The sequence below is a fragment of the Balaenoptera ricei genome, chromosome 16 (genome assembly GCF_028023285.1).
Source record: "Balaenoptera ricei isolate mBalRic1 chromosome 16, mBalRic1.hap2, whole genome shotgun sequence".
Taxonomy (NCBI): domain Eukaryota; kingdom Metazoa; phylum Chordata; class Mammalia; order Artiodactyla; family Balaenopteridae; genus Balaenoptera; species Balaenoptera ricei.
In genome coordinates this window covers 50,325,312-50,350,812 of record NC_082654.1, presented here as the reverse complement: position 1 = coordinate 50,350,812, position 25,501 = coordinate 50,325,312, and the positions used below count along the sequence as shown (strand labels likewise).

General features: G+C 41.5%; 1 protein-coding gene across 4 annotated transcripts in view; it reads left to right on the top strand.

Annotated features, from left to right (window-relative positions):
• The window catches only part of LDB3 (LIM domain binding 3), a 59,202-nt gene extending 51,025 nt beyond the window's left edge, over window positions 1-8,177 (top strand). For all 4 annotated transcript variants that reach the window (XM_059899950.1, XM_059899952.1, XM_059899951.1 and 1 more), the window contains 2 exons: window positions 361-476; window positions 5,965-8,177. In XM_059899950.1, coding sequence (XP_059755933.1) covers window positions 361-476; window positions 5,965-6,054 — 206 coding nt within the window. In that variant the 3' untranslated portion in view covers window positions 6,055-8,177. The remainder of the gene's footprint in view (window positions 1-360; window positions 477-5,964) is intronic.
• The last annotated feature ends 17,324 nt before the right edge of the window (window positions 8,178-25,501 follow it).

The following is a 25,501-nucleotide window of genomic DNA, read 5'->3' as shown; positions in this document are numbered from 1 at the left end:
TAGGGTTTTTTTTTTCTTTTTTGGGATTGGTCTGTTTGGACCATAAGAGGTGACAGAGAAGAGGAGAAAATCACCCTGCAGAAAGTTAATGACAGTTCCAGAAAGTGTTTGCAGATCAAACCAGCACAGGGTGGTGACTAAGCCTGAATCTGCACCACACCAGTGCAAATTATTGGAAAAGGAAAAAACCAATCATGTAACTGAGTATTCTGTCTGCAAGATGACAAGTAACCAATTAGGTTTCATCCACTGCCCCCAGCCCAGTGATCTGGGGGGTTGTTCTGGCATTGGGTCGATGTGGCTGGGACACTCCTCCCAGCCTGCCTGGAGGCCTGTTCCTTACTCTGCCTTTCATTTCAGACTACATCAATCTGTTCAGCACCAAGTGTCACGGCTGTGATTTCCCCGTGGAGGCCGGTGACAAGTTTATCGAAGCCCTGGGGCATACCTGGCACGACACCTGCTTCATTTGCGCAGTATGTTATTTGCTTGGGGTTCTGACTTTCTGAAAAGAGGCAGGAGGGACAAAGTGGGGCCAGATGACCAACCCTTTACATCCCTTTCAACTCTGGCATTCTAATATTCTGTCATTTTTAAAAGCCGGCAAATACCATGATGCCTTGATATGTCACAGCTGAGCAAAGTTTTATTACTAATAATGATTTATTAACCCATATGGCTTTGTTACTCTCCACTTCATTAAGGACAGAAGAGTGTCTTAGGATCTGGCAAACTAGCAGCTTTCCTCAGCAGCAATGCTCTCAATAGGTGGGAGGAGTGAATGATGTTGGGATTTAATAGGGGCAGGTGGCTTCCCATGGTTATAGGTCGTTTAAGATATGATGATGTGATTCAGGGTTTTCCCCCAAATTTTCACCACGAACGCTAGATTGGAGCTTATTGACTAATCCTATGAAAAGCTGAGATAAGTTTTCTTTTGACTGAACCTTTAGAAAGCAGGACTGAGTATCATTTCATTTTCCTAAATGGTCCTGTTCTCGATATATAGTTGCCAGGAGATAAGCCCTAGATTAAATATTAACCATATGCAGTTTATTTCTGCTGAACCGCCAGGTCATTTTTACCGTGAGATTGACGTTCTCCTTCCAAGGGCTTTGGGTTGGGGAAGGGACAGGGCAATGAGCCTGCCGACATTTAGAGTCTGCATTAGAGTTAGAAAATAGTCGTCTCTGATAAAGCCCCGTAATGTGAGTCTATAATTGACTAAACTTTATTTGGGAAAATCAATGTACTACTACTGCTATTTTTTTTTTTTTACCAAAGCTGCTCAAGGTAAATTTTGGGAATGTGTGAAAGGTCTACATAGTTTAAACTTGAACAATTATTATAGACTTATGACATAGGACAACCCTAGTCATAAAGTTTACTGCAATTCACTTCAGCTTTTATACTTCATTTCTATATCCCCTCCCATCTGTGGGGTGCATTGTATTCACTCCGTATATTAGTTTGCTAGGGCTGCCGTAACAAAGTACCACAAATGAATAGCTTAAACAACAGAAGCTTACTCTCTCACAGTTCTGGGGGCTAGAAGTCCAAATTCAAGGTGTCAGCAGGGACCTGCTCTCTCTTCTAGCTGCTGGTGGTTGCCAGCCATGCTTGGTGTTTCTTGAATTGTAGCTGCATAACTGCAATCTCTGCCTCCATTGTCACAAGGCTGCCTTCCCTCTGTGTGTCTGTGTCTTCACATGACAGTCTCCTCTGTGCAGGTCTCTGTCTCTGTGTCTCTTCCCTTCTTATAAGGACACTAGTCATATTGGATCAAGGGCCCACCGTACTCCATATGACGTCATCTTAACCTCAGTCTTAATTAAGTCTGCAAAGACCCTATTTCCAAATAAGGTCACTGCTATGTCCCTGTACTGGATAGGCTGGAGGTACTCGGGGTTGGGACTTTAACATGTGAATTTAGGGCGGCACAGTTCAATCCATAACACTTTTTCCAGCCCTTTGAACAGATTCTCTAATTGCCTTTTAGGGTCCTTTAACTATATCAGGACCTCCCCTCCAAAAAGGGACAACAATATAAATATACCGGCTTTGGGGCTGTCCCCTGAAGAGCCACAGCTCAGCGAGGCACCGTACAGGGCTTTCTGACCCTTACCTTCAAGCCATGGCTTGTCTGATCCTAAGATGCTGCCTGCAAATCTGGTTACCCAACTTCTAGAAAGATCTAAGAGACTTGGAGGAGGTCCAGGGAAGACAGAGGCGTAGAAGGCCTGTTCTCCAAAGGCAGGCTGATGAGAGTTCTGTGTCACATGGAGAGGGAATCACACAAAGGTGAGCATGGGTCTGCTCCCTCAAGCTTGCCATGTTTGGCTGAGTCATGATGGCACAAGTCCTAGAGAGAGACAAGAAGAAGCGGTAAAGCCTGGGGTTGTTCAGGCTGAGATTACAGATAAGTTCCAGTCAGGTGTGAAAGACCCACAGCACTGCCCAGAGGGTCTGCCCAAAGAAACCAGTCAGATCCTGTCCTCCGGAGAATCAGCACAGAGAATTGTTACGCCTTCCCCCAAACTAGCCCTGCGTAGCAGTCACTGCCCCATGAAACTATATCAAAGTGGAACATGGTTTAATTTTTGGAAAGCAACATTTTGATTGGAAAACTTTCAGGGTTTTTTTTTCCTTTGGTCCTTTTTCCATCACTTTGTATTTCCAAATCACTTTTAATGAGCATGTATTTTCCTGTAACTTAAAAAAAAAAAAAACGAGTAAGAAAGGAAGATCAGGACTAGCTCTTCCAGCTGACATGCTGTTTTCCCATCAGTTAGATCTCAGGGGAGCACATACTTCAGACTAATTCAGTTGAGTTTTGGGAATACAAAAGTGTCCCAGAACAAGTCTCTACCTTCAAGGAATTTAGAATCTTGAAAGGAAAACAAAGCTGACATATATGAACAATTAATGAACAGAACAAGACAACATCTCTAAAGCCCCAAGCATATAAAATGAAGGCTGAGAAGGACAGTGTGGGTCAGGGTGAGGGTTTACCTCCTGTCTGGCTTTGGCACTTGAGTTCTAATGGAAAGGATGTGAGTCCTACCTTAGTTGGGGAAAGATGTCTTACTGGCCCTTCTTCTCCCTTAAGTCTAGTTGGTATCTAGTTGGTGTGGGTACCAGGAAGGGATGTGCTGTGGTGTAACTTTTGTGGGCAGTCGAGGGGCCTCTGCAGCTGGCCTGTTTCATCGCCTTCCACTCTGTCGTCAGCACTCTATGGCCACCGCTCCTTCCCAGCCAGGCCCTGCTGCCACTTGACCACAGAGCCTGGGGGTTGGACCATCCCTGCTGTGCCGCTGTGCTGGGTAGGTTGGAGGCCTCCTCCACCATGGAGCCCCCTTGCATCCCACCTGCAGGCTCCTGGCCCAAGGCACTGAGTACGACCTCTCTATGACAGTTCTTGCCCTCAGTCTCATCTTATCAGTGAGCCACCTCTGAGGCTCTGGCCTTTCCTCACTCCTTGGTCTTCAGTCTCCCAACACCCTCTCCAGCCTGACTCGTCCAGAGTTTTCACAAGCAACCAGCACTGTCTCAGACCAGGCAGGGTCTCCTGGCCAGAGCCCCGGATGTTGACCAGCAGCTCCTTGCCAACTCATTCCAGAGCTGCCTTTCTATCTCTCCCAAAACCCATCCTCACCAGTTGGATCTTGGGTGCCACCATCTTAGACTTGTCTCCAAGTTGTCACCACAGCTTGAGGCCACCACAGGAGCCTGGTTACACTCAACATCACTGCATCTACCTGGGATGTTTTGAGACACTTTCTCAGGTCATTGGCTTCCAGAGCCCATTGGCAGCCCTGTGTGATCTCAGGTATAACATCCTCAACTGGGCCATCAGTACCTCACACTTGGGACAACCATGATGCCACTTTTCTTTCCAGCTTTCTTGGAGCGGACACATGCTCAGTGACCCAAGCTCATCTTGGAAGGGTGATTTCTGTATCCTCATGCCTACCTGTACCTGGGAATTCCACCTGCACTTCTTCTCATGTCAATGTCCTGGATGTGGTCCCCAATTCTGCTCCCCATTAGGGATCTTCAGTGCCCTCTCTGAGGCTAGGGCCTGTCCCAGCCTATGTGACTTCCCAGCTGACTGGCAATTGGCAGATTGCCCACCCAGGACCAGACCTCATACTGGTAGTCCAGCAAGCTTAGTGAACTACCTCTATACAAGTCTGTAAACCCAGAACAATTTCAAGTAAACATAGCCCCTCTCTGCTATGAGGTGTGGGGAGAATGAGCTTAGAACTGGAGTCTCACAGACCTGAATATGGATGCCCAGGTTCTACAACTTACTAGGTCTGTGACTTGAGCAAGACACTTGGGCTCTTTGAGCCTCAGCTTTCAATTGTGAAATGGGGAACAGTCATACCTATCCCATAAAGTTTTTGTGGGAATTAAATGAGACCATGTAGGGACCTCCCTGGTGGTGCAGTGGTTAATAATCCACCTGCCAATGCAAGGGACACGGGTTCGATCCCTCGTCTGGGAAGATCCCACATGCTGTGGCGTGACTGGACCTGTGTGCCACAACTACTGAACCTGTGCTATAGAACCCACTTGCCACAACTGCTGAGCCTGCATGCTACAACTACAGAAGCTTGTGCACCTAGAGCCCGTGCTCTGCAACAAAAAGAAGCCACTGCAATGAGAAGCCCGTGCACCACAACGAAGAGTAGCCCCTGCTCACTGCAACTGGAGAAAGCCCGCACGCGGCAACGAAGACCCAACACAGTCAAAAATAAAATAAAATAAGATTTAAAAAAAAAATGAGACCATGTATACAGAGTGTCTGGCATCGTACTTGACCCGCAGTAGTCTCAACAAATATTACTGATCTCCCTTCTTTTTGTTTAATCAGCATCTTCAAACTGCACTCATATGTTGTCATCATGGGGATATATAATTTTGCCTCTTTTTTTTTCACTCAGTATTTTCCTGCATACACTTTGCCATATTTTTTTTTTGATTGATTGATTGATTTTGGCCTCTCGGCATGAGGGATCTTAGTTCCCTGACCAGGGATCGAACCTGTGCCCCCTGCAGTGGAGGCATGGAGTCTTAACCACTGGACCACCAGGGAAGTCCCTGCCATATTTGATTTATTTTTTCGTGGTGGCCTGTCATTGGAAAAATACACCATAAAAATTAACTTAATCATCTCCCCATTGAGAGAAATATTAGTAGTTTTTCAGTTTGTAGTTGAGCATATGTTGCTTTCCTGTTCTGTGCAATAGTTGCTGCAAGATGAAATTCTCCAGAGTGGTGTTACTGGGGTACAGGGCAGACACATTTTCATGGCTTCTCTTCAGTGTTGCCACATCCCCTGCAGAAGGCTGGGCTGATTCATGTGTCCCTAGCAGTGACAAGTAGGCCTGATCCCCTTTTGGCATTGCTGACTTTTGACTGATTACTTTTTTTTTTTTTCATTTTCTGGCTCCAGTCATATAAGGTTAAAGGTGACAAGCTATTGAGGCTTTTTGTTTTATTCATTTTGCTAGATTAACAGGTGTCTAGTGATATCTCATGGAGGTTTTAATTAATTTTTCCTTTAATTATTAGTGAGGATCATTTTTCTGACATTTTATATTTCCTTAGGTATTAATCAGTTCTGTGGATATTGACTTATGAATTTGTATTGGTTCCTTATAAATTTTGGATAGCATCAGTTGATCACCTTATTGTGTATATGTTCCGTATTCCATTAATTTAATTTAAGTTAACTTGAGTTTGTTCCATGTTCCTCTTTGGAAGTCTTGACTTTTAGATAGCTCAACGCATCTACACTGCTTTAGCTGTCAAGCACTTGTGGTAGGGAGAAGCAGGCTGTTGCCTTTTCTCCCGTCTGCCTGTGACAGCACTTTGTCTTAAAGGGGTGGCTGAAATCTTTTGTTTGTGTCCCCCTGCCTCATGGGCTGTCTCATGTCTATCTGTTCTCTGTCCCAGGTCTGCCACGTGAATCTGGAGGGGCAGCCATTCTACTCCAAGAAGGACAAACCCTTGTGCAAGAAGCATGCACACGCCATCAACGTGTAGGGAGCCCAGGGCATCTGCTGGCAACGAAGGATTCAAGGAGGCTGATGTTTCTTTTTGGGGGGAAAAGAGAGAAGACAGGAAGTGACTGAGCCCTTTTGAAGTATAATTTTAGTCCTTTCTTCTGCGCACAGATTGTGTATTTGCATAGTTCAGACTAGAAGCCAAATGAAGATTCCTGAACCAAGCTAGTAATTAATCCAAGACTGGAATTGTACTTCAAACATTGAGGACAGAATTCCAAGAACTCAAAAGTGAAAAAGAAAAAGTAACTTTCCCCACGCGATACACTTCCCTGAGGTCACCAGAGCAGGGACAGAGCTCAGGGCAGTTATGGAGAATCTGAAGCATTCTGCGGAGTTCTTTAGAGCTCCTCCAGCAAACAAAATGAAGTGCCAAACAGTCCTCGCTGCAGGGTATTTTTAGAGCCATAGCTGAGCGCTTGTTAGCTAAGACCGATTGGGCTTTCCTCACCAAAAAAGGAAGTGTTATTCCATTACTTGTGTCATGGAGCTACCTCTGCGCATCAGACTTCAGACCTTGCACAGGCTTGAACATTCTCAAGGAAGCCCAGACATCGGAGGGATGTCTTCTGGGAGCCTCTGGGCAATCGACAGGGCTTCAGGAAAGGGTCAGGCTCACACCACAGACAGCTGAAGAACGAAGGGCTCTTCAGCCACCCTCTTTCAGTCTGAAATATCCAATGTCCCCAGAAAGCTTAGCTTCTTTTTGAGTTGTGGTGGGAAGGTGGAATTGGGTTTTTCCAGTTTTGCTTTGCTGTTTGTGAGAGGAGATTTTAAAATGACTCTGGGCTGTGTTTGGCCTCTGTTTGGCTTTACGAGGTTCATTAGCATGAACGTCTAGTCTTGTGCATGTGTTTCATTCCCAATACTATGACTGCTCATGGCTGAAGTCTTCCTCAGCACCCCTTCCCCCAACAGGCTGAGTGACCTGTGGAAAAGAAGAGAGAGACAGTGTCTGAAACAGGATGGCAGAAGAGGCTGAGAACATGCCCAAACTCTGGGTGGGGAAGAGGAACCTTCCTTTCTGCCAACCTCAGTAAGAACGCACGAGCTGGCAGGACCTCCCACTTCAGAGCTGCTCCATCCTTCTTGTATCTTCTTTTAAATGCAGTACACTGATTATATACAATTGTGTTGACTGCTGGAAGGGAAAGATGGTATATGATATATACACGTTTGCCATTTTGGCCAATATTTTGAAAAAGTATGAGCTGAGTTGATCTAGCAATTATTTAAGCATTTATTGAAATAGACTTGAGTCTTCAAACTTCCTTAAAGTATTAGTGATAGTTTGAGTTAAGTAAGCATTTTAAAGCTGTTTGGTGATAAAGAGAGAAGCTTAGTTTTTGAGGTTGGAAGTGGTGTAGTCTCTTTCCCTTTTAGGAAACGCTGTTATTATGCTCATTGAACATGGCCATGAAGCAGGTGGTTTGAGTGGATGTTTCTCACTTGAGCACAATATTTAGGCTCTCTTCCAAATCACTGCTACTCTTTCCTCACTCCTGTTTTGGATTTTCTCTTTGCATGTTTGAAATGTTTTATGAGAATGCATTAGGATACTTCTTCTTCTGAGAACTGAGGCTTCCAGGGGACTGCCTTTTTACCTGAAGCAGAAGGAAGCAGCTAGATGTGTCTCTAACAAAAGACCCGAGGTTTTTTTTCCAAGGGTGAAGTCACCAACATCCCCCAGGGAGCACCAGGAGGGACATAAACATGCTCCTACCACAGGACCCTTCTTTACTTCTGGTGCAGGGAAAAAGTCATAAAGCACCAGGCAGAGTAAAATCTGCAGGGAGTGCCTGGAGATTTTTCAAGAGTTGCAAACAAGCATTCTGTTATTTTTGGAAAGTTCAAATACACAGGAACAAGGAGGTTGCTGACTGTACAGAAAGGCTCTAGGCAGGTTTTCTCTTAAAAAACAAAAAAAAACAAACAAAAAACCCCCACAACTTTTAAATTATCAGGGACTGGTCTCAAGGAAAGGGAAAAAATTTCCCTAGAGTTGTTTCCAAAAATATCGTTTAAAAGATTTTACACATACACACACACAAGTGTGCCCATTAAAACGTGTATGATCATTAAAAAGAAAAGTAAAATCTCAAAGGAGAACTTCATCATAGTCATTTATTGAGTCGGTTTTTCTGCATTTCAGAGCTAGTGTAGATTCTGAGGGACTCTTTTATTTACCAAAACACAAAATCAACAACAACAGCAACAAACATTTTAAAGGTAGCAGGAAAAGGAGGTAGTTCTGAATATGGTTCCCTCGATGTTTGTAAGTTTGGCGTAGCGTTGGGTTAAGGTTGTGTCTATTTCAAGTTAACATTGTGGATGTCCTACAACACCAAACACAATTTTTAATAGTTCATGGTGGGGAGTACACTTTGGATCTACAGTTCTTGTCTCCTCATTGTTGACATTTATTTAACATTTATAAACATTAACTTTTTGCAACTGAGTGACTTATGTCTGCAGTGTTTGTGTTAGGAATCTAGCTTTTATAATGCTAACTTTTCAACCCAAGTACTCTTGCTTTGGGATATTTTTAAAAATTTTTAACATTTCAGAAGTGGAATATAGTGTGTTAGAAGTGTGTGCAAAAATATTTTGCATGTTTTTTTTTTTTTTTTGGCCTGTGTGAATTCTTTTTAGCAAAATAAAACCCTAAAACGGATGTGCAAATACAGATTTTTCTGTGTAAAGTTTCTTCATGTGACAACCAAAAGTAGGTTATTTCTATATGGCCTCAAATAAAAGTTTGAGACAAAACAAAATGCCCTAAGGAGAAGAAACATATAACTCACTTGCTCTTTTGGCTATGTGGCCCAACAGCAGTTTAATCGTCTTGTTTAAACAGACAAGGATATGCAGGTAATACAAATGTTTTGCATACAAAATGAATTTACCAAGTAAATAATAACCTGAAGACCAGGCTTGGCCTTTTCCTTTTGGAAAGATTGATTTATTTAGCTACTTTAGATTTATTTAGCTAGTTCAGATTTTTTTTTTTTTTTCTGTTCTAAATGACTTCATTTCTAGAAAAGTTGCTATATTTTCTTCCATATCTTTTGTCTTGAAATAAGCTAGAGTAAAATCCTCTCATGGCATTTTTTAAAAATAATGAAGACTCCTCGGAGGGTACTATGTTTAACACAACCAATTCATTCTTTTTCAAGGTATTCTATTTCTAGGCATTACTTTAAAAGAAAGGGATATTTTTCATAATTTATTTGATTTTTAGTACCCAAATCAGATTTTCAAAGAGAAATAAAATCTTATTTTAGTATTTTGTAAAGCTATAGCAATTTTTCAAAGAGATGATGGAGAAAAAAAGGCTCATTGTCACAGAACTTAAAGTTGGAAGGAACCTAAGAGATCACCTGGGCATTTTCCAGATGTACAAACCGAACCGAGGCCCAAAAAGGGGAAGTGGCTTCCCGGCATATACACAACCAGCTAGGGAGGCAGCCAAGTGCCATGAAATAAGCATAGACATTGACATGATATGACCAGTGTCTTATCAAGGCTAGATCAAGGCTGATCTAATACCACCTGAGTGATATCAGAAGAGTCTCTCTAAGCCTGCATATCTACCTGAAAATGGAGGTAATAACACCTGCATTTTGTTTTTTGTTTTTTTTTTTTAAGAAATTCACGTTCTTTTATTTATTTATTTATTTATTTATTTATGACTGTGTTGAGTCTTCGTTTCTGTGCGAGGGCTTTCTCTAGTTGCGGCAAGTGGGGACCACTCTTCATCGCGGTGCGCGGGCCTCTCACCATCGCGGCCTCTCTTGTTGCAGAGCACAGGCTCCAGACACGCAGGCTCAGTAATTGTGGCTCACGGGCTCAGTTGCTCCGTGGCATGTGGGATCTTCCCAGACCAGGGCTCGAACCCGTGTCCCCTGCATTGGCAGGCAGATTCTCAACCACTGCGCCACCAGGGAAGCCCCCTGCATTTTGTTTTGAGAAACAAATGTAATAACTTTTGGAAGAAAATTGCAATGCAAATGTTACTTGTTATTATCACCAATAGAGTGGGCTCAGAACTCCTCACTCCCGCTTCATTTTCTTAATGCCTTCAACTTGTCCATCCAGAAAAAGTACATTGGGAAAGCCAGCAGCAATAATAAATATTACACAAATATCCCAGAAGTATGAACCATGTGAATCAGAATTTGGTATAATTACCTGGTACCAAAATTTCTGCCCTCTTCACCGAGGAACTGTGGACTGAATAAAAATTGCTTGTTCAATACTTTACAAAGCCAGCATTACCTTGGTACCAAAACTAGACAAGGACACCACAGAAAAAGGAAATTATACGCCAATATCTTTGATGAACATAGATGCAAAAATCCTCAACAAAATATTAGCAAAACCAATCCAACAACACATTAAAAGGATCATACACCACAATCAAGTGGGATTTATTTGAGGGATACAAGGATGTTACAACATCCACAAATCAATCAACATGATAAATCCATTGATAAAAGGAAGGCTAAAAATCATGTGATCCTCTCAATAGATGCAGAAAAAGCATTTGACAAAATTCAACATCCATTTATAAGAAAAATTGTCAACAAAGTGGGTATAGAGGGAAGATACCTCAACATAATAAAGGCCATACCTGGCAAATTGTATGTCCCATAAGGGGTTAATATCCAAAATGCATAAAGAACTCATACAACTCAACAATAAGAAGCCAGACAATCCATTTTAAAAATGGTCAGAGGATCTGAATAGATATTTTTCCAAAGAAGACATACGGCTGGCCAACAGACACATGAAAAGATATTCATCACTAATTATTAAGAAAATACAACTCAAAACCACAATGAGGTATCGCCTCACACTTGTGAGAATGGCCGTTATGGGAAAGACAGGAAATAACGTGCTGGCGAGAATGTGGAAAAAAGGAAACCCCTGTACACCATTGGTGGGACTGTAAATTGGTGCAGCCACTGTGGAAAACAGTATGGAGATTCCTCAAAAAATTAAAAATAGAACCACCATATGAACCAGCTATTCTACTTCTGGGTATGTATCCAAAGAACACAAATACTAATTCGAAAAGATATATGCACACCTATGTTCACAGCAGCATTATTTTTTTCATTACTGCAGCTTTTTTTTTTTTTAATTTATTTTTTATTTTATTTATTTTTGACTGCGTTGGGTCTTCGTTCCTGTGCGCGGGCTTTCTCTGGTTGCGGCGAGGGGGGCTCCTCTTCGTTGCGGTGCGTGGGCTTCTCATTGTGGTGGCTTCTCTTGTTGTGGAGCACGGGCTCTAGGCACGCAGGCTTCAGTAGTTGTGGAACGCAGGCTCAGTAGTTGTGGCGCATGGGCTTAGTTGCTCTGCGGTATGTGGGATCTTCCCGGACCAGGTATTGAACCCATGTCCCCTGCACTGGCAGGTGGATTCTTAACCACTGCGCCACCAGGGAAGCCCCTACTGCAGCTTTTTAAAAAAATTTTATTGAAGTGCAGTTGATTTACAATGTTGTGTTTCTGGTGTATAGCAAAGTGATTCAGTTATTTTATATATATATGTATATACACACACATACACACACACACATAGATATATGTTCTTTTTCATATTCTTTTCCATTATGGTTTATCACAGGATATTGAATATAGTTCCCTGTGCTATACGGTAGGACCTTGTTGTTTATCCATCCTATACATAATAGTTTGCATCTGCTAATCCCAAACTCCCAATCCTTCCCTCCCCCACCCCCCCTCCCCCTTGGCAACCACAAGTCTGTTCGCTATATCTCTGAGTCTGTGTCTGTTTCGTAGATATGTTCATTTGTGTTGCATTTTAGATTCCACATATAAGTGATATCATACAGTGTTTGTCTTTCTCTTTCTGACTTACTTCACTTAGTATGATAATCTGTAGGTCCATCCATGTTGCTGCAAATGGCATTATTTCATTCTTTTCTATGGCTGAGTAATAGTCCATCATATATATATATACCATATCTTCTTTATCCATTCATTTGTCAATGGACATTTAGGTTATTTCTGTGTCTTGGCTATTGTAAATAGTGCCAGAGCTGCATGATTTATAATAGCCAAAATATAGAAACAATCTAAGTGTCCAAGTGTCCATCAATGGATGAATGGATAAAGAAGATGTGATATATATGCACATATATATGTGTGTGTTTGTATATATACACACACACACACAATGGAATACTCTCAGCCATAAAAAAGAATGAAATCCTGCAATTTGTAACAGCATAGATGGAACTTGAAGATATATGCTAAGTGAAATAAGCTAGACAGAGAAAGACAAATACCATATGATTTCACTCATATGTGGAATATAAAAAAAAACAAATGAACAAGGAAAATAAACTCATAGACACAGAAAACAGATACGTGGTTACCAGAGGGGAAGGGGATTGGGGGGCTGAGTGAAAGGAGTGAAGGGGGTCAACTGTATGGTGATGGATGGCAACTAGACTTGTGATAGTGATCACTTTGTAGTGTGTACAGATGTTGAATCATAATGCTGTACACCTGAAACTTATATAATAAAAAATGTTTATTCATTTGCTTATTCATTCATTCTTTCAACAAATATTTATTGAACACCAAATGTGTGCCAAGCACTGCTCTGGACACTGAGAACATGATGGTGAATAAAACAGAAAACATTGTTCTCATGGAATGGAATCAGCCAAATTATGTATCTAATAATTTAGATAAATGACTAAATTATTTTGGGTTAGTTCTGAGGAGAAATATTTTGACTATTTAAAGTGGCTCTGCACAGTGGCACTGGCATTCAGCCGGACTTAAGCTCATGAATGATAACATGGCATGAAGAATGGGTTCTGGGTCAAATGTTAGGAAATAGCTGCATATGCTATTCACCCTAGAGATTCACAGCACACATGGGAGCTGTGTGGGTACTGAGTCCCTCAATAAAGAAACCTGTTTAACTTATTTGAGAACAGAATATGGAACTCCAATTTGGAAAACGTTGCCTAAAGTTTTGGTTTAGGCTTTCCTGAGCTCTGACTTTCCCAGGACAATCCTAATGTCAAATAATCTTTCTCAGCGTTCCACTTACACACTTAGTTAAACCATCAACAACTTGGGCAATATACCTTTTTTTTTAAATAGACTTTATTTTTAGAGCAGTTTTAGGTTCATAGCAAAACTGAGCAGAAGGTAAACAGATTTCCCATACACCCCCTGCCCCCACACATGCACCGCTTTCCGCATTATTAACATCCCCCACCAGAGTGGTGCATTTGTTACAATCAGTAACCTACATTGACACATCTTATCACCCAGAGTCAGTAGTTTATATTAGGGTTCACTCTTGGTGTTGCACATTCTGTGGATTTGAACAAATGTATTATGGCATGTATCCACCATTATATATCATATAAAGTTGCTTAAGAATTCACTGTGCTCCACTTACTCATCTCTCCCTCCCCCCTTAACCCCTGACAACCACAGATCTTTTTACTGTCTCCATAGTTTTTCCTTTTCCAAAATGTCATATAGTAGGAATCATACAGTATGTAGCCTTTTCAGATTGGCTTCTTTGACTTAGCAATATACATTTCATTCTCCTCCATATTTTTCCATGGCTTGATAGCTCATTTCTTTTTTTTTTTTTTTTTTTTAAAGGTTAGACTTTATTTTATTATCCAGATTCTCTTTTTATTTCCTGGGAATTGTTTTTTTCCTTTTTTAAAAATATTTTATTTATTTATTTACTTTTACATTTACTTTTGGCTGTGTTGGGTCTTCGTTTCTGTGCGAGGGCTTTCTCTAGTTGCAGCAAGCAGGGGCCACTCTTCATCGCGGTGCGCGGGCCTCTCACTATCGCGGCCTCTCTTGTTGCGGAGCACATGCTCCAGACGCGCAGGCTCAGTAGTTGTGGCTCACGGGCCCAGCCGCTCCACGGCATGTGGGATCCTCCCAGACCAGGGCTCGAACCCGTGTCCCCTGCATTAGCAGGCAGATTCTCAACCACTGCGCCACCAGGGAAGCCCGCTCATTTCTTTTTAGCACTGAATAATATTACAGAAGTATAACTTTTCATTCCACAAACACTCACTGAATGGCTAGGCTTTGTTGTAGGGATGGAAGATGACAATACAGACAAGGTTCCTGCTTTCATAAAGCTTACCCTCTAAAGGGAAGAGACAAGCAATAAGCAAGTAGTATATAATCAATACACTATAAGTTAGTGAGTGCTATGGGAACATAAAACAGAGCGATATGTTGGGGGCTGGAGTAAGCTACTTTTGGTCGGGTGGTCAGTGAAGACCCTGCTGAGGAGGTGACATCTGGGCTGAGGTCTGAATGTTGAGAAGAAACCAACCACACCAAAATTTGAAGTGGAGGGTAAGAGAAATGTGGAGGCTTTCAGGGTACAGTTTGGGCACAATGAAGGCACGGGGCTTGAGAGCAGAGGTGAGGAGAGGGCAGCAGGAGAGGAGGGAGAGAGCACAGAGGCCCTTGGAGCCTGTGGTAAGGCAGGCCAGATGATGCCTTCTAATACCTGCCAGTTGCAAAGAGATGAAATAAATATTTGACTATAAGTGAAGGACTTCACTTTTGGTAGTAGAGTACATTTTATTTTTCCTATAAGACTTTTGAAAAAAATGTCAAAGCTGTTCATCAAGCAGTTCTAGATGAATACGGCCAAAGGTTGTATGCAGAAAATTCCCTGGAGGTCCAGTGGTTAGGACTCTGTGCTTCCACTACAGGGGGACCAAGTTTGATCCCTGGTGGGGGAATTAAGATCCCCCAGATCCCTCAAATCCCGCAAGCCGCGACGCATGGCCAAAAAAAGAAAACGGTGTTATGCAGTTGTCTAAAATCTGGGAAACATTAGTTCTGTGTGGATACAGCACAGTGTTGTTTTCTGAAATCTGGGAAACACAGACCTATTCTTGTATATACACTCACACAAACTGCACACACACTTTGTGTTGACTTAATTGGAATCATACTATATATACTGTTCTGAGATTTGCTTTCTTTTTAAAACAGTGTATTTTTTAAACTATGAACTTCACTGTTTGATCCTACTTAAACCTCTCTAAAATACATTTTAAAGGTTATCTGAGTAATAATGATCATGAGGGCTCCATCTACAATTAGGCATTAGATTGGAGAGATTTAGAACTGAAATGACAAAAGGATGCCATCCTTGTTATCGCTTAGCTGGGATCTGTGTTCCTTTTTTCATGAACTAATTCTATTAAAAAAACCAAAACATCTCATTAAGAAAATTCTTCAAGGACCTACTGTATAGTACAGGGAACTATATTCAATATCTTGTAATAACCTATAATGGAAAAGAATCTGAAAAAGAATATATATACATATAACTGAATCACTTTGCTCTACACCTGTAACACTGCAAATCAACTATACTTCAATTAAAAAAATTTTTTAATGTAAAAAAAAAAGGAAAAGTTCTTACAGACTACCTTTCCATTTGCAAGTCAGTTATCCCCTTACCTCTCTCTAGTTCAAAGTCTATTGATGCATAAAAATAGGTATAAAGAGACTATTTCAAAATAGTTTTTAGATTCAGGGGAGAAGTCAGCTAACAGAGGTTTTCTCTTTTACTTCTAATGAAGTACTTGGGAATGCTAAAGGGTCCTAGCATTTGTGGAAGGAAATTGGTACAAGGCGCCCAGCATGCGCCTGTAGGAGAAGATGGAACGCAAGTAGTGAGGGTGAGTCTACCTCGCATGGAGTCATCACTACAGAGACCCCTGTGGACCCTCCTCTCATTCTTGTGACTTTCTGGGTAGGGAGACATTGGAGAAAAGTAGGGACAGGTTTTGTGGAGCCATCTTTAAGAAAAAGAATATAAAATTTCAAACACATAATTAACTACAAAACTGAGTATTTATTTAGAATGACAAGAAAGAATCACAACAAATTCCTGGAATCATGGCTCTCTGTGTCTCTTTCTTCTGAAATCTCTTAGGCAACTTATCAGAAAAGCTTACATAGGAATGCTCCGATTGCAACCTGACTTCCCCTCTCAACCTAGAACATTTCAAGGAACTCTCAGCATAAAGAGGGGCCTTTGAAAGTGAGGGACCCTGAAGCTTAAGCTTCATTAGTTTCCCAGTAAATATACTCCAGACCTAGGCCAATAGAACAAAGGACACAGCCATTTGGGGATCCTGATTCCCTGGCTCATGCTCTAAGTTAGGAATTGGCAACATTTGTCCAGGACCACGTTCTGTCTCCAGAACCAGAATTAAGACATGCCTCAGAGTTGGGAGAACAAATCAGATTACTGAGTGAAGCAAGACTTGAAATGGGTCCTGACTCTGCAGCTCACACTCCTAACAGGTGGTTATCTTTCTCCACCTTCTAGTTGAATTATCTCTATCTTATAAGCCCAGGTGTAATGGGAAAGTCACCAAGACAGTAAGGAAGCCGTTGGATGGTATGGTAATATTAGGTTGGAGGTTTAGGAGGAAGGACCAGGGTGCTGCAGGAGAAGCTCCAGGCAGTGGCTGAGACTTGAGCCATGGATACCATGTCTGTTTTGAGTTGCTTGGAAGGACTGAAATGACCAGAATCATCTCTTAGCTTGTAGATTAATGACTAGAATGTGACTTTAGAGAAAAGTAAAGAAGCTTTTTTCCATGCACCTTCTATGTGCCAAGCGCAATTCACTTTGTGAATCTTTTCTCATTGAGTCTTCACAACCCTACCAGGTTGGGAAGCCAAAGGTCAGATAGTTTAATACCTTTCCCAAAAGTACAGCTAAGATTGTGATCTAACAGGCACTAGATGTGAAGTCCTGTCAGTTAAACAATTTCAAAGTTCCTCTCCTTGGTGGAAATACTATAGTTTCCCCAAAGTACTGGAGGAAGACAGAGAGTTGGGTTCAGCTCCACAAACTTTCATGGAGCCTCTACTCTGAGCCAGGCCTCATGCTAAGTAGCTAAATTTTGTGATTCAGAGGCAAATGAGGCACAATCCCTGCCCTAACAGAGCTCACCGTCTGCTTGAAGAAACAGACTAGTTACCGTGTGATTTCACTATCATATGGCAATAAATGTTTCTCCAACTTCTCTGAAAAGCAGATCTAAAGCAAAGGACAATGAACATATGTCTTCTAGGAACCTCTACAATTGAGAATTTTTTTTTTGGCCATACCACACAGCTTGCGTGATCTTAGTTCCCCAACCAGGGTTCAAACCCGTGCCCCCTGCAGTGGAAGCACGGAGTCCTAACCACTGGACCACCAGGGAATTCCCTGAAATTTCTTATGTAATCTAATATTTTGCCTTAAAAAAAAATATATATATATATATATATGCCCTTTGTTTTATTTATTATTAGATAAAATTGATGCTCTGGAGAAGATGCCTTATAACATCCCACACTCCATGCCCAATGCTGGGTACCCTGGTTTGAGAAGCAGAATGCAAGGTAAATGATAGTACAGAAACAAGCTTGGGGTGCCACGGGACTACTCGGGAGGGACACTTAATCAGCTTGGGAGTGGGCAGCGAAGGCTTTCTAGAGAAGGAAATTCCTGAGCCAAGGCTGGAACGAAGAACTGGAGCCCAGCCCAAGCTGAAGCAGAACTCATATACTAATTACTGAACTGCACTGGGCTGTGTTTGAAGTAAGGCTCATTAAGAGTTTTACAGTTTGTTTTCCTTCCCCTTCAATAAAACACCAATGGACCAATCACTTCCTAGAACGAAAAGGAAAGGTAAGTGAAATTAATTGAGTGTGGATTCTGTGCCAACTGTTTTCCAAATACTCTCAGTTAATTCTCACATCTGCCTCATTAGATTGGTATTATTTATCCTCATTTTATAGATGAAGAAACTGGGATTCAGAGAGGGTGACAAACTGCCCAAGGTAAAAAATTAGGAAGTTCAGTCAGAATTCTGACTCCAAAGTTGGTGTTCTTCCCACCATATAATGTTGCTTAGCTTGTATCTGAAGTGTCTCTCTACTTGGCGGGTGCAGTAGCAGTCAAGAAAATTGTGGATTGGCTTCAAGTTTCAAGGACAAAAGGAAAGAAAAACAGAGGCTTTCCATGATCTCTTGACCCTCTCCTTTGGTCATGGAAAGTTCTGAAAGGGGACTTTTGGGATACTCCTCTGGCTGGCATTGCAGCACCCTACCTCACCAAGCCAGATCTGCTGAATCTGGACTTGGAGAAGTAAGGGTTCATGGGACATCCTTTGGGAGTGTTCACTGAGGTCTGCTTTATACAGTTTATAATTTGCTGTAAACAACTTGCTGTTCCTAATTAAACCTGTATGATCATGCCTGAACTTTTAGGAAACAAGGATTTCTTTTTTATGGTTCTCTTTTCAGTGGTAAAAATAGAGCTCTCCTCAGCTCCATGAGCCTCCTTAACCTGTTGGGCCATGATTCCGAGACTCTGAACTATAGTCTAGAAATTCATGGATCCTGGCAAAATGTCCAAGAAATGCCTGGGTGAGACAATTGCTAGTGATCGTGAACCATCTCTTCCGGAGGGGTGTTCTGTGATTCTATTTGGCAGGATTCTAGGACAGGTTCTCTGATGCTTTTCATGCTAGGATAGAAAGGAATACAGATCTCGCAACTAAAAGCTCTTGGCTGAGTTTACTTTTTAAAGAAACAGTTGCTCAGAATGACTACTTCCTCTCTTTAAAGGCAGGGGCTGGGGACTTCCCTGGTGGTCCAGTGGTTAAGACTCCGTGCTCCCAATGCAGGGGCCCGGGTTCGATCCCTGGTCAGGGAACTAGATCCTGCATGCTGCAACTAAGACCTGGTGCGGCCAAATAAATATTAAAAAAAAAAAAAAAGGCAGGGGCTGGATAAAACCACCTTAGTTTGAAACTAGTGATAAAAAAAATGAATGGGTTTAAGTATCTTAAATGTGATTTTTACTAATTAAGAAAGGAATATGTGCTTATTGAATAAAACCCCCAAAAAACACATATAAATAGGAAGAAGAAAAAAGTAATCATGGTCCCACTACCTGGAGACGCCACAAACACTATTAACATTTTGGTCAGTTTTCTACCGTTAAGAAATATACATATAGGGCTTCCCTGGTGGCGCAGTGGTTGAGAGTCTGCTTGCCAATGCAGGGGACACGGGTTCGAGCCCTGGTCTGGGAAGATCCCACATGCCGTGGAGCAACTAGGCCCGTGAGCCACAACTACTGAGCCTGCGTGTCTGGAGCCTGTGCTCCGCTACAAGAGAGGCCGCGATAGTGAGAGGCCCGTGCACCGCGATGAAGAGTGGCCCCCGCTTGCCACAACTAGAGAAAGCCCTCGCACAGAAATGAAGACCCAACACAGCCCCATAAATAAATAAATAAATAAAAATAAAAAAAAAAAAAGATGTTTAAAAAAATATATATACATATATACCTATTTTATTGTGGTAAGAACACATCTTACATAACTGTAACTTTAACCTGTTGAACAGCAACTCCCCCATTTCTGGTGCTCTACATGTTCAGAGAAACTTCTCAAGTAACAAACTGTAGAGATGATCCTGAAAGTAGCCTTTCTACCATTCTAGCCTTTCTTGAATGGTGAGCACAGAAACATCAATTCAGGAGATGGACTCAGATACTGTTCACGAGGCCTGAACAGAGCAGGTCACAGTTTATAGCAACACTGTCCAATAGAACCTTCTGTGAAAATGGACATGTTCTATCTCTGCACTCTTCCCATATGGTAGCCACTAACCTCACGTGGCTGTTGAGCACTTGGTGAGCCGAGACTGAGAAACTGAATTTAAAATTTTAATTTCATTTTAACTAATTCAGAATTTACATAGCCACACATGGCAAGTGGCTATTGCATACTGGACAGTGCAGGCCTATACAGAGGATTTATAAAAGAGTCACTTGCTGGTCTCAAAGTAAACAGTAGGCAGGGATTGCAAGTTGGCACTGAAAATGCCTCTGTCATTTCAAGCAATAGCAGAACTCGGAATATTTCTCAGCAGTGAGAAAGGCCACTCCAAGAAAAAGTATAGCGATGGGCTCACAATTAGTCTCAGAAAAGGAAGTCAGTCATTAGCTACCTTCTGACATCCTAGCAATTAACCAGTCTTGGGAGAAGAGCAGGTATCTCCAGAGAGGTGCCAAATAAATAGGAGATAAGAGACTATAAAAATGAAAAGCCACTTGGTCTTTCATCACAGGATAATCCAATGCATGTGAATTAATGGCAAAAGGCTCAATAATAGCTTTTGTGAGGAAATAGGAGCAGTGTAGCAGGATATCCTTTTTCCGCACTAAAGCAACCAATTCTTTCGATTTTATATACAGCGGAAGCAATTAATTGTACTAGAAAGAAATCCACAGCTGGCTTTTCCTGATGGCCCCATAAGCAACAAGCACTATTGTTCAGCTTCCAGGATAAATGTAAAGTCATTCTACTGCACCGCTGAGATTTTTCTGATTGTTTAGTTTGACTTTTTCCAAAGATAAAAACATGTCCATTCCTCTTGTCATCGTACGTTTTCAGTATAAGCAGATGTCAAAAAGTTAATTTTTTATTTGTAATGTAATCCAAGCATGTGACTTGATGCTAGTATTTCTTCTAAACTTTATGTGACTGAATCATAAGTTTTTCACTTTTGTTTTACGTGTCTATATGCAGTTGAACTGTACTGTCTCTGCTCTTGTGGTTAACATTCATAGTGTGGCTATTCGAGGATCATGCATAATAAACAAATAAGTTATATGTCAAAAACCCAGAAACCTAAGGTTTCAAACTACTGGACTGCATGGTGTTGTTTTGCCTTTTAGATGCATTAAAACACACTGTATTTCATCAATTCTTAGAAGCACATTTTTTGACATTTTATCACCTCTGAAATTAGGATGTCTTACAATTAATGATGTAACATAGTTTAATTGGCAGTGCTTTTCTTTCCTAGTTGTACATAAAATAACAGTGCTTATAATTAATGATATCTTAGTTTTGATGAAATATGGTATATATATAAAATTTGATTAGCATGATGCATTATTGCAAGTATAACAACAGAATAAGTTTTGTTATTGACCATTTACATTGATCAAATACATGAAAATTTTGATTAATTACACATCTTATATGAGATTCTAATTGACTTAATTCTAAAAAATATTCATCTGGCCACTTTCATTTCCCCCAAATGCGCTGAAAGGTATATAATGTTATATAATAAAATACAGTGTTATATCTATATCTATGTAATATATAATGTTACATATAGATATATAATGTTAATAATAATTTTAAAAAGCTGGTTCTTTAAGCAAGCTAGGGACTAGGCTCCCTGCCTGCAATTGGAGTGGCTCTTTCATGGTGTTCAGTGGGGCCAGGTGCCAGTTGTGCACCGCACAACTCCAGGGAGCATCTTTCACAAAAAGCAGGATGGCACCCCTTGAAGTCTTGCAATGTAGCCGCCCGAGGTGCTCAGTGCAGTGACTACAGCAACTGTGCTAACAATCGGGGCAGGGGAGGGTAGAAAGGAAGGAGGAACAGGAGTACCCTCTTTGACCTTGAGGGACAGAGCAGCACAGCAGATGCATTGAGAAGTTTGTGACCACCCCTCCACCTCCAATTGGACCTTGAAAACTAAGAGGCAAGAATTTTGACTATTACAATGGTAGGCTCCAGCCTGGGGCTGCTATTTTGATACCTTGTGTATTTTGATACCCTCTACACTGTCCTTCCCCAGGCTGGGAGGCTAGAAAGCCCCTATTCATATGTAAGTGAATAAAGGTATGAAATCATATTTGGGAGAAAGACATAGGAACAGCTAAACTATGCAAAAAAGTCAGTGATATAGACAATAGAGAGAAAAGCCTAAGGGGTTTAGGATGGAGCCGTCAAAGATGACTTCCTGCAAGAGGTGGTACTTGGGCATTGCAGGCAGAAGAATGGCATTAAAAGGAGAATGAATGTGGCCCATTCTGCAGGAAGTGGAGTGACCAGTCTAACAGAACACTGCCATACAGCAGTGGTTCTCAGATTTCGATGACAGTGGCATTTCATTAAGTGAAATCTGGAAAAACTGAGCAAGATCAGTTGAAAGAGGGAATGACCAATTAGGATAGCTGGTATAATTCAGGTATACAGCGAGGAAGACAGATTTTAAGGTGGGTAGCAAACCAAATGTAAAACCTACATTTTTTTTTTTAATTAATTAATTTATTTAATTAATTAATTTATGGCTGTATTGGGTCTTCATTTCTGTGCGAGGGCTTTCTCTAGTGCGGCAAGTGGGGACCACTCTTCATCGCGGTGCGCGGGCCTCTCACTATCGCGGCCTCTCTTGTTGCGGAGCACAGGCTCCAGACGCGCAGGCTCAGTAATTGTGGCTCACGGGCCCAGTTGCTCCGCGGCATGTGGGATCCTCCCAGACCAGGGCTCGAACCCGTGTCCCCTGCATTGGCAGGCAGACTCTCAACCACTGTGCCACCAGGGAAGCCCTAAAACCTACATTTTAAAAGAAACACTGACAGCTATTGATTACTGACTGGATATTTGATTATGTTTCCCCATGAGAGAACTGAGGAAGTTGTTTTTTAAAGAGCACATGGAACTTCAGAACTCAAGCACCGTTTGTTGAAGAGTTGGTAAATTTAAAGTCAGTGATCGGGAGCTCCCTGGTGGCCTAGTGGTTAGGATTCTGGGCTTTCACTGCCATGGTCCCAGGTTTGATCCCTGGTATGAAGCCTCATGGCGTGGCCAAAAGAAAAAAAAAAAAGTGATAGTCAGTGATAGTTCTGTGCTATCATTACAGCATTTCTTAGACTCTCACTCCCTCACGGTAAGTGCTTTAACATTAAGCTTCAAAAATATTAAAAACAAAAGCCATAAAACCAACCCTGCCTTTGTTGATAAAAATAGAAGAAACGAGTGAGGGCAAACTATCAGTAGAGAACAAAATGAATTAGCAGCTATCTTAAGGGCAATAAATCCTGACTCAGAAACAAACATCAAATAAAGGAATTATGTACACATCTTGTTTTACTAGATTTTAAGCTTTTAGGGGACAGGAGTCTACTATAATGCCTAGTATACTTAGTCATTCATTCATTCAGTATTTATTGAACACCTACTGGTGTGCCAGGCAGTGTGCTAGATCCTAGGGAAACAATGGAGTGAGAAAAAGACAGTTTCTGTCCCCTAGAATTTTGTGTCCCACACAGGGATAGCTACCCCAACATATGTGGTGGATAAACTAGTATGCCTATGCACATTGGTAGCACCACACTACACCTAGGAATACATTTGGATAACCATGTACAGCATGTACAGTTGATACAGTATGGCTGTTAATGACACAGCATTCCTGATCCAGGATTGTTATCTCCCCAGTTATCTCAGCTTGAATCTTTATCGTGACACCTTGTCTTTCTTTGACTGGTCATTCACAAGGTAACCATACTCAGCTCCAGATGCTGGGATTTCTGGACTACTAGTGCCAAAGGAATTCTTGAGTAGAATCAGTGTTTAGGAGTAGTAAGTAGAGTCAGATATGGGTTATACATTTACATATGTGTAATATAAATATACATACATACACATATATACATATTACAAGCATCTATTACACTTCATTTTTTAACCAGACAAAACCAAAAACCATATGTATATATATATTCTATCTTTATTTATTTTATCTGTTTTTTAACCAGACAAAAACAAAAACCAACTATATATATTATATATATATATATATATATATATACTTTCTATCTGTCTTTATTTATATCCGGTTAAAAAATAAAGTGTAATAGGTTATAAACCCACTGCTCTCAGGACAGAGAAAGGCAGGGAGGTGAACTGCTACAGGACAGGGAAGGACAGATTTACCGTGGGCTGAGTGGAGCTGGGGTAGGGAGGCCCCAGCTCCAGGTGTTGGGTGGGAGGAACTCCAGCCCTCTAGGCAGATAGCCAGAGAGCAGTGAGCAAACAACAGGTGGTAGTCCAGGAGAGCAGCAGGCATCAGGATGTCCAACTTGAGGTAATGGGGGAAAGGAGGCCTGATAGATGGATATAATATGGACTCAGAGAATCTAGGAAAAAAGCTGAAGGCAAACAAGCATTGCTATCAGTGCACAGAAGAGTCTGTGTTGTAGGGCTGGGGCAGACTCCAGAGACCAAAGTCCAGACAACAGGCAGAGAAAATCAAGTTCCACACAGGCTAAAAGGCCATGGCTTCAAGAGCAAGAAAAGGGCTATAAGTCAGTGCTTAGAAGGGGGCCAAGGTTAGGGCTCCCCAGGTAGGTAGCAGAAGCAGCAGGAGGCTGAGTCCTGGGCTTGGGACTGGAGCTCTGGGAAGTATTCCTGTCACAGGGCCAGGAGAGGATTGGGCTCTATGGTAAAAGGTGTACTGATAGTAGGGAGAGGTCTACAGAGAACATGGACTAGGCAGGACCAAGTGGTGACTACTTTGTAGCAAGAGCCTCACTAAACCATCTTTTAATCATAGGAAACAAGTCCTTTGAAACAAGGAGAAGTGAAAATGGAAATGGGAAAAGGAGCAAGTTATTTATAAGTGACAATAGAATGGGAAATCAAGTACTATACCATTACAAAGAAAAAACAAATTCAGATCTTTAAACTTTTCTCTATCTTGTGCACTGAGTTATATTTATATATAACCATCTTTTTTTCTTAAACACAATTTCTGTTTTGGCTTGGTCCTTCTAAACCATGACAGGGTATTATTAACCAATAAAATGATGTAGTAGTGTCCATGCTGAAAAATGTAGCTGTTTCCTCTACTCTTCACAGCACTCTTGTCCATTAATATTGGGTTTGAAATCAACCTAAAGCATCACTCTGCCGAGGGCATCCCTTCACTATTCCCTCCTTAGTGGACTCTATCTCCATAACCACGATGACTTAGTGCTGCCTCTGCCTCATAAAGTCTTTACAGCAGGAAAATGACTTTGGATGGATTAATTTGGATGAATCTATCCAACTAATGCCTTCCCTGAAAGCAGATGTCTCCTTTTCACTGAAGATGGTATAACCCATAGCTTCCCTGATCCACCCTCACCTTTTCAACATATCCAAGCCACCCTCTAAAACTGGGTCTTGGGATTCCCTGGCAGTCCAATGGTTAGGGCTCCACGCTTCCACTGCAGGGGACCCGGGTTTGATCCCTGGTCAGGGAACTAGGATCCTGCAAGCCACGCAGCACGGCTAAAAGAAAATAGAAAATAAATAAATAAATAAGTAAATAAAAACCTGGGTCTTGATGACAAGGTTTAGAAATGCTTAGAGGAAATTCTATCCTTATCTCACTCATTCATTTAACAAATATTGAGCACTAGATATGTGCCAGGAACTAGGCTCTGAGGAAACAGTTGAGAACAAGATTGACAAGGTCTTTGCTCTCACGGAGTTTACATTCTAGAGGGT